At 33.1% G+C, this 13,176-nt stretch overlaps 1 protein-coding gene and 1 long non-coding RNA gene across 2 annotated transcripts in view; both read left to right on the top strand.

Annotated features, from left to right (window-relative positions):
- Window positions 1-273: 273 nt before the first annotated feature.
- Window positions 274-2,885, top strand: LOC149447840 (brain-specific homeobox/POU domain protein 3). The gene is made up of 2 exons (XM_089651945.1): window positions 274-485; window positions 887-2,885. The coding sequence occupies exons 1-2, from the start codon at window positions 366-368 to the stop codon at window positions 1,796-1,798; spliced, it is 1,032 nt and encodes a 343-aa protein (XP_089508071.1). The 5' UTR covers window positions 274-365; the 3' UTR covers window positions 1,799-2,885.
- A 5,658-nt stretch (window positions 2,886-8,543) lies between these two features.
- The window catches only part of LOC149447839 (uncharacterized), a 98,521-nt gene continuing 93,888 nt past the window's right edge, over window positions 8,544-13,176 (top strand). The window contains exon 1 of the long non-coding RNA XR_016305815.1: window positions 8,544-8,930. This is a non-coding gene — a long non-coding RNA (uncharacterized LOC149447839). The remainder of the gene's footprint in view (window positions 8,931-13,176) is intronic.

Below are 13,176 nucleotides of genomic sequence, written 5' to 3'. Positions count from 1 at the left end.
AGAGGCTAAGAAGATCCTCTTACTGTGAGCTGCATGCTGTGCAATGTAACAGTTCATGCACACAATGGTATCAGGATACATCCTTAGCCACCTGACTGCCTGCTGTTCATTAGGGCTCAAGGGAAGGCTAAAGGAGTGGTTGATGATGCTCGGAGTGATCTCACTGCTTCCAGCTCATCTTTCATTAGGGAGGAGTTCTTTGCTCTCAAGCTGCTCCAATCAAAAAATCAGGAGGAGGGGTCACTGCCACTGATACTGTGATAAGAACTCAGACAATAACAACACACCAAAAAAGAGCGAAGCTAAACCAAATTCCAATCTGCTCATGCACTAGCTACAAGGCTTTCCCCAGGACCTTTTTCACAATGATGTCCATGAACAGTAAGCAGGCGTTCAGCATGCATCCGATCCTACATGAGCCTAAATATGCTCCACTCCATAGTAGCTCAGAAGCCATTCGCAGAGCTTGTCTTCCAGCACCACAAGTAAGTGTCAATTTATTTGTATCATTTTGGCTTATAAACTTAGACTATAAAAAATGCAGATAAATGTAGAGTTTTGTAAAGTAGAAAGTTATAATTGTAACAGACTATTTTGTATTCTTGTTAGATCCTTTGCAGATTCAGCTGGTAACAGCTAGAATTAAAAAATACAATTAAATTAGTTTTAAATAGAAGATGATTTTTATTTCTTTTTCGTTTCTAATCTGGCATACCTCTGTGTGCTTTTTTAAATACTTGTTTGGCAGCACAAATGTAATGGTTGATGGAATAATTATGCACAGAATCTGCAGCAGTTAGTATGACACATGTGTGTATTAGGTTTGTTAAACACTGAGCAGAAAGAATGTATTAAGATCTTTACACCTCTTCTGTTTTGCTTTCAGCTTCAAGGCAATCTCTTTGCTGGTTTTGATGAAACTTTACTGAGAGGAGCTGAAGCTTTGGCAGCCGTGGATATTGTTTCACAGAAAACACATCCGTTTAAACCAGATGCCACGTACCACACCATGAGCAGTGTCTCTTGTACTCCAACCTCTTCCACAGTGCATCTGCATCACCCTTCCGTCTTAACAACCCACCATTCACATCATCATCATCATCATCACCAGCCCTCACAAGGTTTAGACGGGGACCTTCTAGATCACCTAAATCCTGCCCTTGCTTTAGGAGGCGTCCCAGGACCAGATGTTGGAACGACACCCTCCCATCCACACACCCATATGTCTGCCATTAACCACATGGCCCACCACACTCAGTCTATGAACATCTCTCATAACCATACATTGGCAACTCACACAGCAATGTCCTGCTCTGAGAGTGAAACAGACCCAAGAGAACTTGAATCCTTTGCTGAAAGATTCAAACAAAGGAGAATAAAACTTGGTGTGACACAGGCTGATGTTGGATCTGCCTTGGCCAACCTGAAGATCCCAGGTGTTGGTTGTCTCAGCCAAAGCACCATTTGCAGGTTTGAGTCCCTCACATTATCTCATAACAATATGGTGGCCTTAAAGCCTATTTTGGAAGCTTGGCTAGAGGAGGCCGAAAGAGCACAGAGGGAAAAAATGACCAAACCTGAAATCTTTACTGGGGGAGACAAAAAACGCAAACGTACTTCCATTGCTGCCCCAGAAAAACGATCACTAGAAGCTTATTTTGCTGTTCAGCCAAGACCTTCTTCAGAGAAGATAGCAGCAATAGCTGAAAAACTAGACTTAAAAAAGAATGTAGTTCGTGTCTGGTTTTGTAATCAAAGGCAGAAACAGAAAAGAATGAAATTTTCTGCAACATACTGAAAAATCAAAGCACTATTTTAAACTGACTTATTAACTGGTTCCAGTCTAAGGAAATGTAGATACACTCCAATCTTCAATTGTCTTCATACCTGGGCAAACAAATGAATTGAAAAGAATTTGGACATACAGTAAAAAAAACCACTTGTAAAGTTGTAATGGTGAGTGGAAAGCTTGGGATAGTCTTTGGTTTGACTTCTTTGAAAAAATGTCATGCGACTTTGTCAAACTAATAAAAAAAAAAAATCAAAACACAAAAATCTAAAAGGAATGACAAATACGGCTAACAAAACTTGAATTATCAATCTGCTTCTCTCAGTTTGAACTACCCTTTTATATTTATTATTGTAAATATTAATCTGTGATGAAATTGCACCAATGGCTAAAGTTTTAAGTTATTACTAATTTAATTTTCTGTATAGCACACACACACCTTGAATATAATATAATTTAATTTAATAAACTTGACACCCATTGACGAAAAGGCAGTCTGATCCATTGCATGGTTTGCTTTACCTTCCTATCTAAAATGAATTCCCATTGCATTTGCAATAACTCTTCTTTTTCTACCTCATCATCTGCTAGAAAGCACATGTTCAGATCCATAAACTCTGTAGGAAGCAACTGAGTTCAAATAGTCATGACCCTGCTATCTCACTACAAAGATGCTTTGACAATCAAATGAGTTTGTTCACATTTACCCCTAGGTTTTGTTCCCCTTGACATGGATATGACAGTGTATGTGAAAGTACATATCTTTTCTAGCATTTTAGCACAATCTCACCAGTTTTGTGCGTTATTTTAATTTAATGCAAATGACTGATTACACAGGCAAGAGTTTTATTTTTAAAGTTTAAAAAAGTTTAACTTATATGTAATCAATTTCTCATCAGATTGGTAAATTTCATTATTTTGAAAATGTCTAATGTTGCACTTTTTTGGCAAGGCACACATTGCTTGGCGTATAAAAAAATTTCCACTTGTTTCATTTTTTTTTATGGAGTATTTAATTTTCTATGTGTGTACCAAATGAATTTTTGTGTCTGTGTATGCTACAGAATTTCAAATAAACCATGCACGATTTACCTCATTCTTTCTTGTATTGTTATTTTGGTGCATTTTTCCTGCTAATGAAAATTAGTTCATTTTGTACTTAGTTTTCTAGCTAAAAACATGGACTGTTTTGCAAACGTCCTAATTCCTGTGTTAAAAATACAGCAAAAGAAATATGATACATTTTGTTTGTTAACTAAGAAGGAGCACACTGCAAGAAGTAAATGTAATTTCCAAGTTTAGGTTTTAAGACAATCGGGTAACTTTTTTTATGGGTGTTTTAGATAAGAAAAAAACGTTTAAACCAGACCTACCACTATGCCATTTAATTTGTATTATGCCTCATTGCAAAACATAAAGGGGTGTTACCAAAAGCTCATGACATAATTGAGTTGAAGTTTTTAAGTGTTTCTATAGTATTGTTTCTGTGTATATTTGAAGTAATTATCTGTTTATTTTGAAACACTGGGAATTACAGGTGTTCGTATAACACATTTTCTGCTTATACATTCTACATATAATATATATTATTCACATTGAACATATTATATATAGATTATTCACATTACTATACAACCGGCTTCTCTTTTTATATAGATTAGCCCGATTACTGTACTTCTGAAAATTGTAGGAAAAAATTGTATGGGGGAAAATATTGAGTGTTGCCTAGGAGGAAAGGTTGCATACAAAATGGCTAAATGACACAAATATGAATGCAGAGATATGATGGAAATAGAAAAAAATAGCATATTTTAAATGTAAGCTTAAATCTATAAAATGTTATTCTTTTTAATGCTTTGTAAAACAGAACAAGTTATATTTGAATTTAATGTTCAAATTTGCCTTGGGCAACAAACAAGGGTATTCTGTACCAGAGTACTAACAGCTTACATGCATAGAGTATTTCTATATTTATCAATTATTTATATAATACCACCAGTTTCCTGTGCTAGGAAATTATTAGAGTGTGTGCCCGTAAAACAACCATGTATTTCATTTTAAACATAAAGATGTTGTGTGTGAGTGTTTGTGTATGAGTGTGTATATTTATACAGAGGTGGATCTGAATACAGGTGAACTTAAATTTCAGAAAACTGTATTACGGCTATTGTAGTGCTTTTACTTTTACTAAAATGACTTGGTATATTTTCAAAAAAATTCAAGTAATAATATCTAAATATAAAGCTGTAATAATTAGAGCTTTCTGCTACATAAATGTTTGAAAATAGAACATATAATTATTATTATTACTATATTATACAGGATTTCTATAGCGCCAACCGTTTGCGCATATTAAGTTAGTAATACAAATTTTTCACAATGTATGAAAAAACAAATTTTAGCTGTCCTTGTAAATTTAGTTGAGAAGAGTGAACACAAGCTTTGTAACATGCTATATCCTTTATTGTACTAAAGTTAAAAAAAAAGAAAAAAGTAGTACATAAATTGCAATTGTCAACACAAAAATAAATGCAATAAAGTAAATTTTTTTGTGTGATCGTGAACATATGTTAAATGTTCATGGGCTGAGTTTAAAAATGACTGTCTTTTGAAAAGACACCTGTTTACAGTTAAATTTATCTGAAAGAATAGAAAATTATCAGCAAACTTTTGTAACTTAACAAATTGAACAACGTAAACTTTAAAAAGCAGGCATGTTTTCTAACAAGGGTTATTTATTTTTTATTCTCATTTAGATTGTAGTAGTATAAATTTGCATTAAGTCTGACCACATGTAAAATATTAAATAGGTAGTACACATCCTATAGATTTCATATTGTTGTTTTGTAGGATATAAAAGTCTGCTCAGTATATTTATTTATTATCGCAAAAAGTAAATGGGATACAGGGAACTCTCAGAGGGCTGTGTTAGTTTGTCTGTTTACATTAGGCAAAAACATACACAGACTCTTCATAACTGTATCCTAGTTTGCCATTTTCTGGATATCATCAGTCATACACTGAATTAGGTTAGACAGTCTGTTGAGTCAGCTTTTTGAATTGCAGTGATATCTTCATGAAGAGAAAGCAAAAAATAAACAAATCTATTTTTTATTTTCTAAAATAAATATGTCAGGACTAAAATAATTTATGTGGTCCACAGATGGCTACACTTCATGTAGTTTTACTTTAAAAACCATGTATGATCAATATTGAGGTCAAAAGTATCATATTGATTAAGAAATATTACATTTATTACAAATAATACACATACAGAATTATTTACTAAAACAGTAATTTTCACACTGACCCTTTTTTTTTTATATATATTAAATTATATTTGAGAGCAAATTATATTGTTTGAAATTTTTGTTAAAAACAGATCTGTCTGATTCAGTGTAAAAAGTAAGTATCTATATCCCCCTCATATTTTTGTTCTTTTTGTTCTTGATTAAATTTTTATGTAAGTAGAAAATGTGTAGAAAAAGTAAATGATTTATTGTACACAAATCTGTTTGAAAATATATATAGTAATTATGTTTATTAGTATAGTATATAGATATTTCGAGTACTAATATATAAAGAACGAATCTGGAAGAGAGTTTTTCCTTTCGTCTGTATTTTAAACCAACATGAATTGCAGTAAGTAAAAGGAGCCTCATAAAATCAAAGAAATATTTCATTAACAGAAGAAATGTCAATAAAGACTAAAGCTAAGTGCACAACAAAGATGCTTTAGTAAGGATCAAAACATAGATCAGAAGGTTATCCCTCATGTATTCTCATAGCCAAAATTGATTCAAAACACTTTGTAATTTAAATGTAAAGACAAGACACAGCAAATGCAAACGCACAAGAGCAAAATATGAATAAGATCTAATTCTACATTCTAAGCTAAAGCTTGGCACCCATGTCTAGGTGTCCATAAGGATGGGATGATGGTAGCAAGCCATGATTGCTGAATAATCATTCGATGACAAATACCTGCACATCTATCATTCGAAAGCAAAAACAAAAAATTCAAACACATATAAGGCGTTATAATACCTAGTCTGATCTAAATTGTGCATAATTTGGATATGAAAGATAATGTACATAAACTATAACCATACAACTTTAGGGAATTACTGACAGAGAGGTATATATTCAAAGCCAAAGGCGCAGTGATTTTTATATAAATTCCTATTTAAACTGTGCCAGTTTTAACAATTTATATCAGTGCAATACCAGTCGCTTATTATCTAAACGTTTTGGGCTGTAATACATGGATGGGCAGATTAAAAGGCAGACAGATAGAGATAGATAGATAGATAGATAGATAGATAGATAGATAGATAGATAGATAGATAGATAGATAGATGATAGATCGTTCAGATATATTTACTATTTTTCTGTACTATTAGACAAAAATATTTTGCATGAGCCAATCTTATAATTTATAAACAGGCAAAACAAACCATTATTAACGATCTGAAAATAGTTTATTTATGGACTGCTAACTTTTTTTAGGGCAAAATATAGATGAATAAAAAGCAGTTAAAATGCACCGAGTCTACCACTAAATTAGGTATATTTTACAAATGAAATATTTTCTGAAAATGAAGCATTGTATCCTACATTAAAGTAGAAAGGAGGGAAATAAAATAAAATATGTGACGCATAAAATGACCCAAAGATAAAAATAAATAAATAGCTGAAATGATTAAATGATTCTCCACTTTTATATTCCGTTCCTGGATTTCTAAAGCTACCATGGAAGTTTTCCAGCATAAAATCCCAAATATAATAAATAATGAATGGCAGATACAAACATATTGATTGCTTTGTATACTTGGGAACAGAAGAAATTATCAGATATGCAATTTATTACACATATCACAGGTTCTGCTTCCAAAATGGGAACAAGGTGAAAACATTTACATACAAAATTGCAGCTAGTCCTTGAAGACATGCATTTTAAGCTTATAAAATAAATATTAATGTAAGAAAAGTCGATATCCTATTAACATAAAATGAATGCATTTAAGGCCATAGTGTGACTAACAGAATCTGAATGCCATTTCTATGACAACTGAGAAAAATTAATTTGATGTATATATATATATATATATATATATATATATATATATATATATATATATATGTATATATCATATCTTTAAATATTACAAAAAAGTTATATTTAAATTTTTCCAGCTATAGATTATAAGCTTAAGGGAAGTAATGAATAATACATGTTTTTTTTATTATTATTTATTAATATTATTGTTGCAATTATTATTTTTATTCTTAGTAGTAGTGATAGTAGTAGTGGTAGTATTGTACTAGAATCATTATTATTGTTTTGCAGATAATGTTTCTGTTGACATTTTGAACAAATATGTTAGAAAAAAAATTATCTTTTAAATGATTATTATTTTTTATTATTATTGGTAAGGCACAACAAAAATATGTCAAGACAAGTTGACAAATGCATTTTCTTTCTACTTCTCAAAGCAACAAGTGTACAAAATCCCAGTTCTTGAAGCATGTAGGTGGCCAATGATTAAAGATATTATTTGATGTTATTGCAGAAATGAGTGAAAAGAGTGAATAAAAGCGTATTGATTAAAGGTTCATATTCCAGCTTTAAATCTCTATTAACTGTTTCTCATATATAGAGACTGCAACATTAGTTTGCCATTGAAACAATTAGTTGAGTTTTGTCAAGTGAAAGAGACACTCAGAAATCAATGAAGTACTGTGAGAATGGTTTAAGTTTGCAGTAAACTTTGTAGAAATATATCCAGCTCTCATTAATATGTCCATCTTTCAATCCACCAAAACCATCACTCAGTATGGTTTTAGACTCCCTCAAATTCACAATTTGGCATTTCGCCTGGGACCACATTAATCCTTTTCTGAGGGCATTAGTCAGGGAATATATTTTATTGTGTACACTTTTCCAATGAATGAGGGACTTGTTTTTAATCACGTTAGCATCTCTGAGGTCCTTGTGCTGTCTGCCCTTTTAAATTATGTAGTGTTGTTGTTGCAAGAGTGTGTTGTGTTGAGGGTGTGTGTGTACACCCAAGACGTTGAGGGAAACTTTTCTGAACAGGCTGTTAGGACCAGATGCAATAACTGCATAGATCTTTTAAGATGTTTCCCAGAACATATAGGTGCTCTATCTCTCATATATATGAGGAATTTAGAAATATATATATAAAGAGAGAGAGAGATAGACAGCAAAAATGAGAGAGAGAAGAAGAGAGAAATAGAGGTGTGTATATCTTCCTTGTGTACAAACTTTATCTTTGGAAACAATAATAAAAAAAAAAAAAAAACCATAGATTGGACTGTGGTCTTAAATTAGAATAATTAGATTAAAATAAATTCCTAATCTCCTAAAATTTCTGTTTCACTGAACACGGGTTAGCTTTAGTAAATCACCACAAAATTAGAATGTAATTCTAATGTGTGTATATATATATAAATATATATATATATACACACACACACACACATACATACTTTGCATTAATGAATTCTTCTTTGTTCTTTTATTTAATTCCCGTGTTTTTTTCCATGAAGCGGAAAGCACATTTTCATAAATAGACCTTGGCCAAGTGCTTGATATGAAAATTTAATGAAGTCTGGATGCTGAGTGCAGCCTGGGGGGCCTTTGAGAATCATTTCAGTGCAACATTAGCAGGGCCCTTCTTCTCTCTCTTTCTCTCTCTCTCTCTCTCTTACTTTCCAGACATGCCAGACAATCAAGCGTTACCGGCCCCCTTATTTCCAAGAGAAATGATCCCCAAAAAGAATGGGGCAAACAGGGGTAACATCTCATTTCAGTTTTACTCAGTAGAAAAGGGAAAAATAAGAGAGTAGACTGACCTGAACATTAAAAAAACAGGTGCCACAACTCACACCCCTAGTATTAAAAGTTTTAAATGCAGGCAATGCAATATTTATCACCTGAGATAATAAAAAGGCGAGTCAGTATTTCCTCCTCACAAATTCAACAGCTTGACCAAATGCTAAGATGAAGAGTCCTTTTTGAATTCTTTTATGAAGATTTGCTTTTATGAATTCTTTTTACCAATTATTCATTTTGTTTATGCTACTTTTTAAGAACTGATCTGATGGAAAGATCCAGGTAAGCCCTTTTATATAACTCTTACTGCCTATCAGAGGTTGTCTGGCAACTTGTACTATTTTAACCAGTAATATATTTTAATGTAATTAAAAAGATACATGAGCCATTTGTAAACTATTGCCGAGTATACATGGATAATAAATCTTTAATTAAAAAATAACAACATGATTGGAAAAAATAAAACACAAGAGACACAGAAATAGAGACATACTTAGTAAAACTAACTTACGAAATCATGCAATCGCCTGTAGATTGTCATTAGCATGATCACTCATCAATCTTTGATCCTCTTCAAGTCTTCGACTAAGAAGCCCTGTGGAACAAAAGTCCTTGCCTAAATAGCACAGAGTATGTTCTACTATAGAATGATTCACTTGAGATCCCTCGATGAAGACTCCTGAAAAGAGCTTGCTTTATTGCTTAAAAGTAATAACTTTCCTTACTTGCCAAAAGCTTGACATATGTCACGGTACAAGGACTTCATAAACTTAGCAAAAAAATCATAATATAATTTTAGTGTGCCATGCAAATATTTGCAGCACTACATATAATAATATGAACTGCTTACTGTTTGGATATATTGTAAATATCAGGTTGTATAAATTATTGAACAAAAAAAGGTTAGCAGAGAAAAAAATCCTGCGTTGTATTTTAAAATACTAATGTCAAATTATTTAAGAATTATGGATAGACAGATGGACAATCTATAGGTATTCCACGTTATGTTGAATAATACATTACTATTTTAGGATTTATTTGGGCTGATTTCCTAAAGCAGAAGAAAATGTTTATTTAGCTTAGTCAAAACATGTTCACTTAAATTATCCAGCTACATGCAAGTAAAAAAACCAGTTGTTTTTTTCTCCTGCATATCATTGGGTATTCAAAGTAAACACAACTTTACTTTATTCACTAAGCTTAGTGAACCTTCCCTTCTGCTTTAGTAAATCAGCACCCATGCATGAATTTATTTCACATTTTTGTTCCCCATGCAAGACACTTAGATATGAAAACTTTTATTTTAGTTTATTTTTTTTGGTACACCCTACACAAGTATACTGAAGAGTGTAATTTTCTATCCTCACCTATTGTGTCTGTTGAGAAATAAATCATCTTGACCACAAGAGAATATTCGTGGAATTGTTTGGCACCCATATAAAAAAGCAGGATCATTTAATTGATGAGATAGGAAACACTGGTTGTTAAAAGTCATTCTGGTATCATTATTATCTAATTATACTACAATTTGACGTAAAGTGGCTTCCTTTTTTGACATATATACATATACTTTAAGAGTAATCATATTTTGATGAATCCAAATATTTTGTAGTGTTATAAAAGGTAACTTTGTATCTTCAGTGGTTTGGGAACTGCAAGGCCCAGTCAGCTGGGATTTTAGTTTCAACAGAGTTGGAGAGCTAGGTTTTATGAATCTCCGATAGTGGCGACTAATCATTGAACTTCTAAAGCAATGCAACAATTAAATACAACTGAACTTGTTTAAACACCTTCCTTTGGATTCCGTGTAAATTTGCTAACAGTTAATGTGGCTTTAAGACCGGTCCTGTAGCTTAGTTCATATTACTGATCCTAATGTGCTGACAATAAAAATCGTTCATATAAATATGTGCAGAATCTGCCAGATTCTAAGTCCTGTTTTCACACCAACCAAAGGCATTCAGAATTCAGTAATACTTAACCAATTAAAGCTCATTTCGGAATTATGGTGTTTTGGGACTCACTTTTGGAAATTGTTTGTGAATGCCTGAACTAAAACTTAAGTACAGTGAAATAGTTAAATTGTCATCTATTAATAAGGGTATAATATATTGTTTGTGTTTATTTTCATATTAATTTCATTACGTGATAAACTGTTTGCAAAGCCAAGTTTTTTTTGTTTTGTTTTTTTTTACTTTTTTGGTTTTAGATAGAGAATGTTTAGAACTTTTGTCAAGTTTTTATTGCTGGCTGTGTCCTGGTGACCATATCGATGAGTAATCTAAAACTTTAAGATATCTCAGTAACAGAAGGTAAGGGAACATCTTGCAATGGTTAAACCTGTTTTGGTGACAGTTGTCTAGTTGAATAGTTAACACTTTCAAGAGGTACCCTCCAACTTCCTGCTGTCTCTGAACAGAAAGTGAAGGAAAATCTCCTACCTGACATAGGTCTTAACAATTATATCCAAAACAGAAATAAAAAGTTTAGACTATGTCATGTAATTTATCATCCCCTAGACAAAATGAGCATTTAACACATGCAGTGCAGAGGGGACCCCACTGTAACCTTTTCTCCAGCTTGGAGTTCAGGTTTAAGCAGGACAGGAAATGCATTTTGTGACTGTTATCTACTCCTTTATACCTGGACATACACTATAAGCATCATTTGTTCCCATTGCTAAAAATGTGCCTGTTGCTGTCTAAGTAGTATGAAATGTTAAGGGGTATATTTACTAAAACTGGTGCACTCAGAATCTGGTGCAGCTGTGCATGGTAGCCAATCAGCTTCTAAATTCAGCTTGTTCAAATAAACTCTGACAATAAAACCTGTAAACTTATTGGTTTCTATGCAGCAGATTGTGCACTCTCCAGCTTTAGTAAAGTCATTTGTACTTGTAGAAAGACAACATGGACAACACATCAGCAAAATGATTATGTTTTTTAAAGCACAGACGATAATTCTAATGCATCTACAGGCATAAAAGTATGACTTGAGTAATAACAATTGTGAAAATGTACAAAGTGCCGGAGCACATTATCACAAGATTTTTAGTGCTCAGCTTTCTTGGAGGGAGTGGAAAGGCATGATGGGATCACCTTCTCCTCCTGGAAGCATTGAAAGCCAGAGGTAAGTATTCCTTTTTTGTAAAAGCTTTATTTTTGGCAGCATGCCTTAAGCAATATATGCTTGGGAGGTATCCCGTAAAGCTGTCCTTCCATTTATATGGAAAGTTTTCTTTCACAGCAGCAGAGAAAAATCATGTCTCTTACCCTACAAGGTTATGCTGTGTGACAGGACTGTGAAACTTTCAGGGCTGGATAGACAGAAATAAAAAAAAATCCTTTGGCACATAAAATAGCTCCCATATACATTTTTATTTGTGTATTTAGCTGCTTGTATGGAGTCCAGCTTTAATTTCCTTCACACATAATTGGGAATTCACAGTGAACACATCTTCACCTATTTACTAATATTCATTCTGCAAGGTAAGCATTTACTTTGCTAGGTGAGTGGCCCATATTCACTCAAAAATATTATATTCCCATAACCTTACTGACTGCTTTTGCTGAGGAAACATGATAGCATGTTTAAAAGAACGCATTGGCATAACTTTATTTTTCTTAAACGGATACAAACACAGATTTGTCCTGCAAATGTTAATAAGTCATCTCCTTAGTGGTAGTATATGCTATGTAGGCAAGCTTATGTATCAAAATAAACATTTAACGAGTGTTTGCTCTGCATGTATCAAAGGGAGGTTCAATATAAATCAAAGGTTTATTGAATTTTAATTTAACCATCAGTTCCTTGGCTTCACTCTCATCTGTTGCTCTTTTTTTCTTTTGAGAAGATAAGGTAGTAAAGGTCAAATCTACAGTGTATGATATAGTATATGATACAGATCCCAACCTATTTACCTCTGAGAATCCTTAAACAAATTTTAAAGGTTCCAGGGAATCCTTGCTGAAATAAACAGCTACATAGATTATTGGTTCATACTGTCAGGTGGCATTGGACTCAGAACTACGGAGGCATCATCTGATGGGAGATCAATCAAGTACAGCTCAAGGATCCCCAAACAACCTCTGGAGGAACCGTAGAGTTTCATGGGACCCTTGCGGAGAATGGCTGGCTTAGCCTAACCAAACTCTAATAGCAATTATACATGGCAATTGGTGCATACAGGACCAAATTCATAATCTTCCATGTACTGTCAGCTCATGCTTTTTGTGACCTTCTCATGGGAGTTGCAGGCCAAGGCAGTCTAAATTGTCCTCTCACAATACTACAGTCTAGATCAGTATTCTGTGACAGTATTTCCCTATTGATGTTCAAAACAACAAAGTCAATGCATGTAAATACTAAAAAAAAAATATTGGTGGTCACACACAGCCAGAAGGCTTCTATCTGGGCAGACCTATTTATAGCCATGTCTGCTGTCCTAGAGCCTTACCCCAAAACAAAGCTCAAAATCCACATGAATGATTTTCTTGGTCACTCTTATGGTAATTTAAAGCAAATGGAA

This window comes from Staurois parvus, unplaced genomic scaffold (genome assembly GCF_062004578.1).
Source record: "Staurois parvus isolate SC_StPar_1 unplaced genomic scaffold, SC_StPar_1.0 ptg000668l, whole genome shotgun sequence".
NCBI classification, from domain to species: Eukaryota; Metazoa; Chordata; class Amphibia; order Anura; family Ranidae; genus Staurois; species Staurois parvus.
Note: the sequence above shows the minus strand (reverse complement) of the source record. Positions and strands in the feature narration are given on the sequence as shown.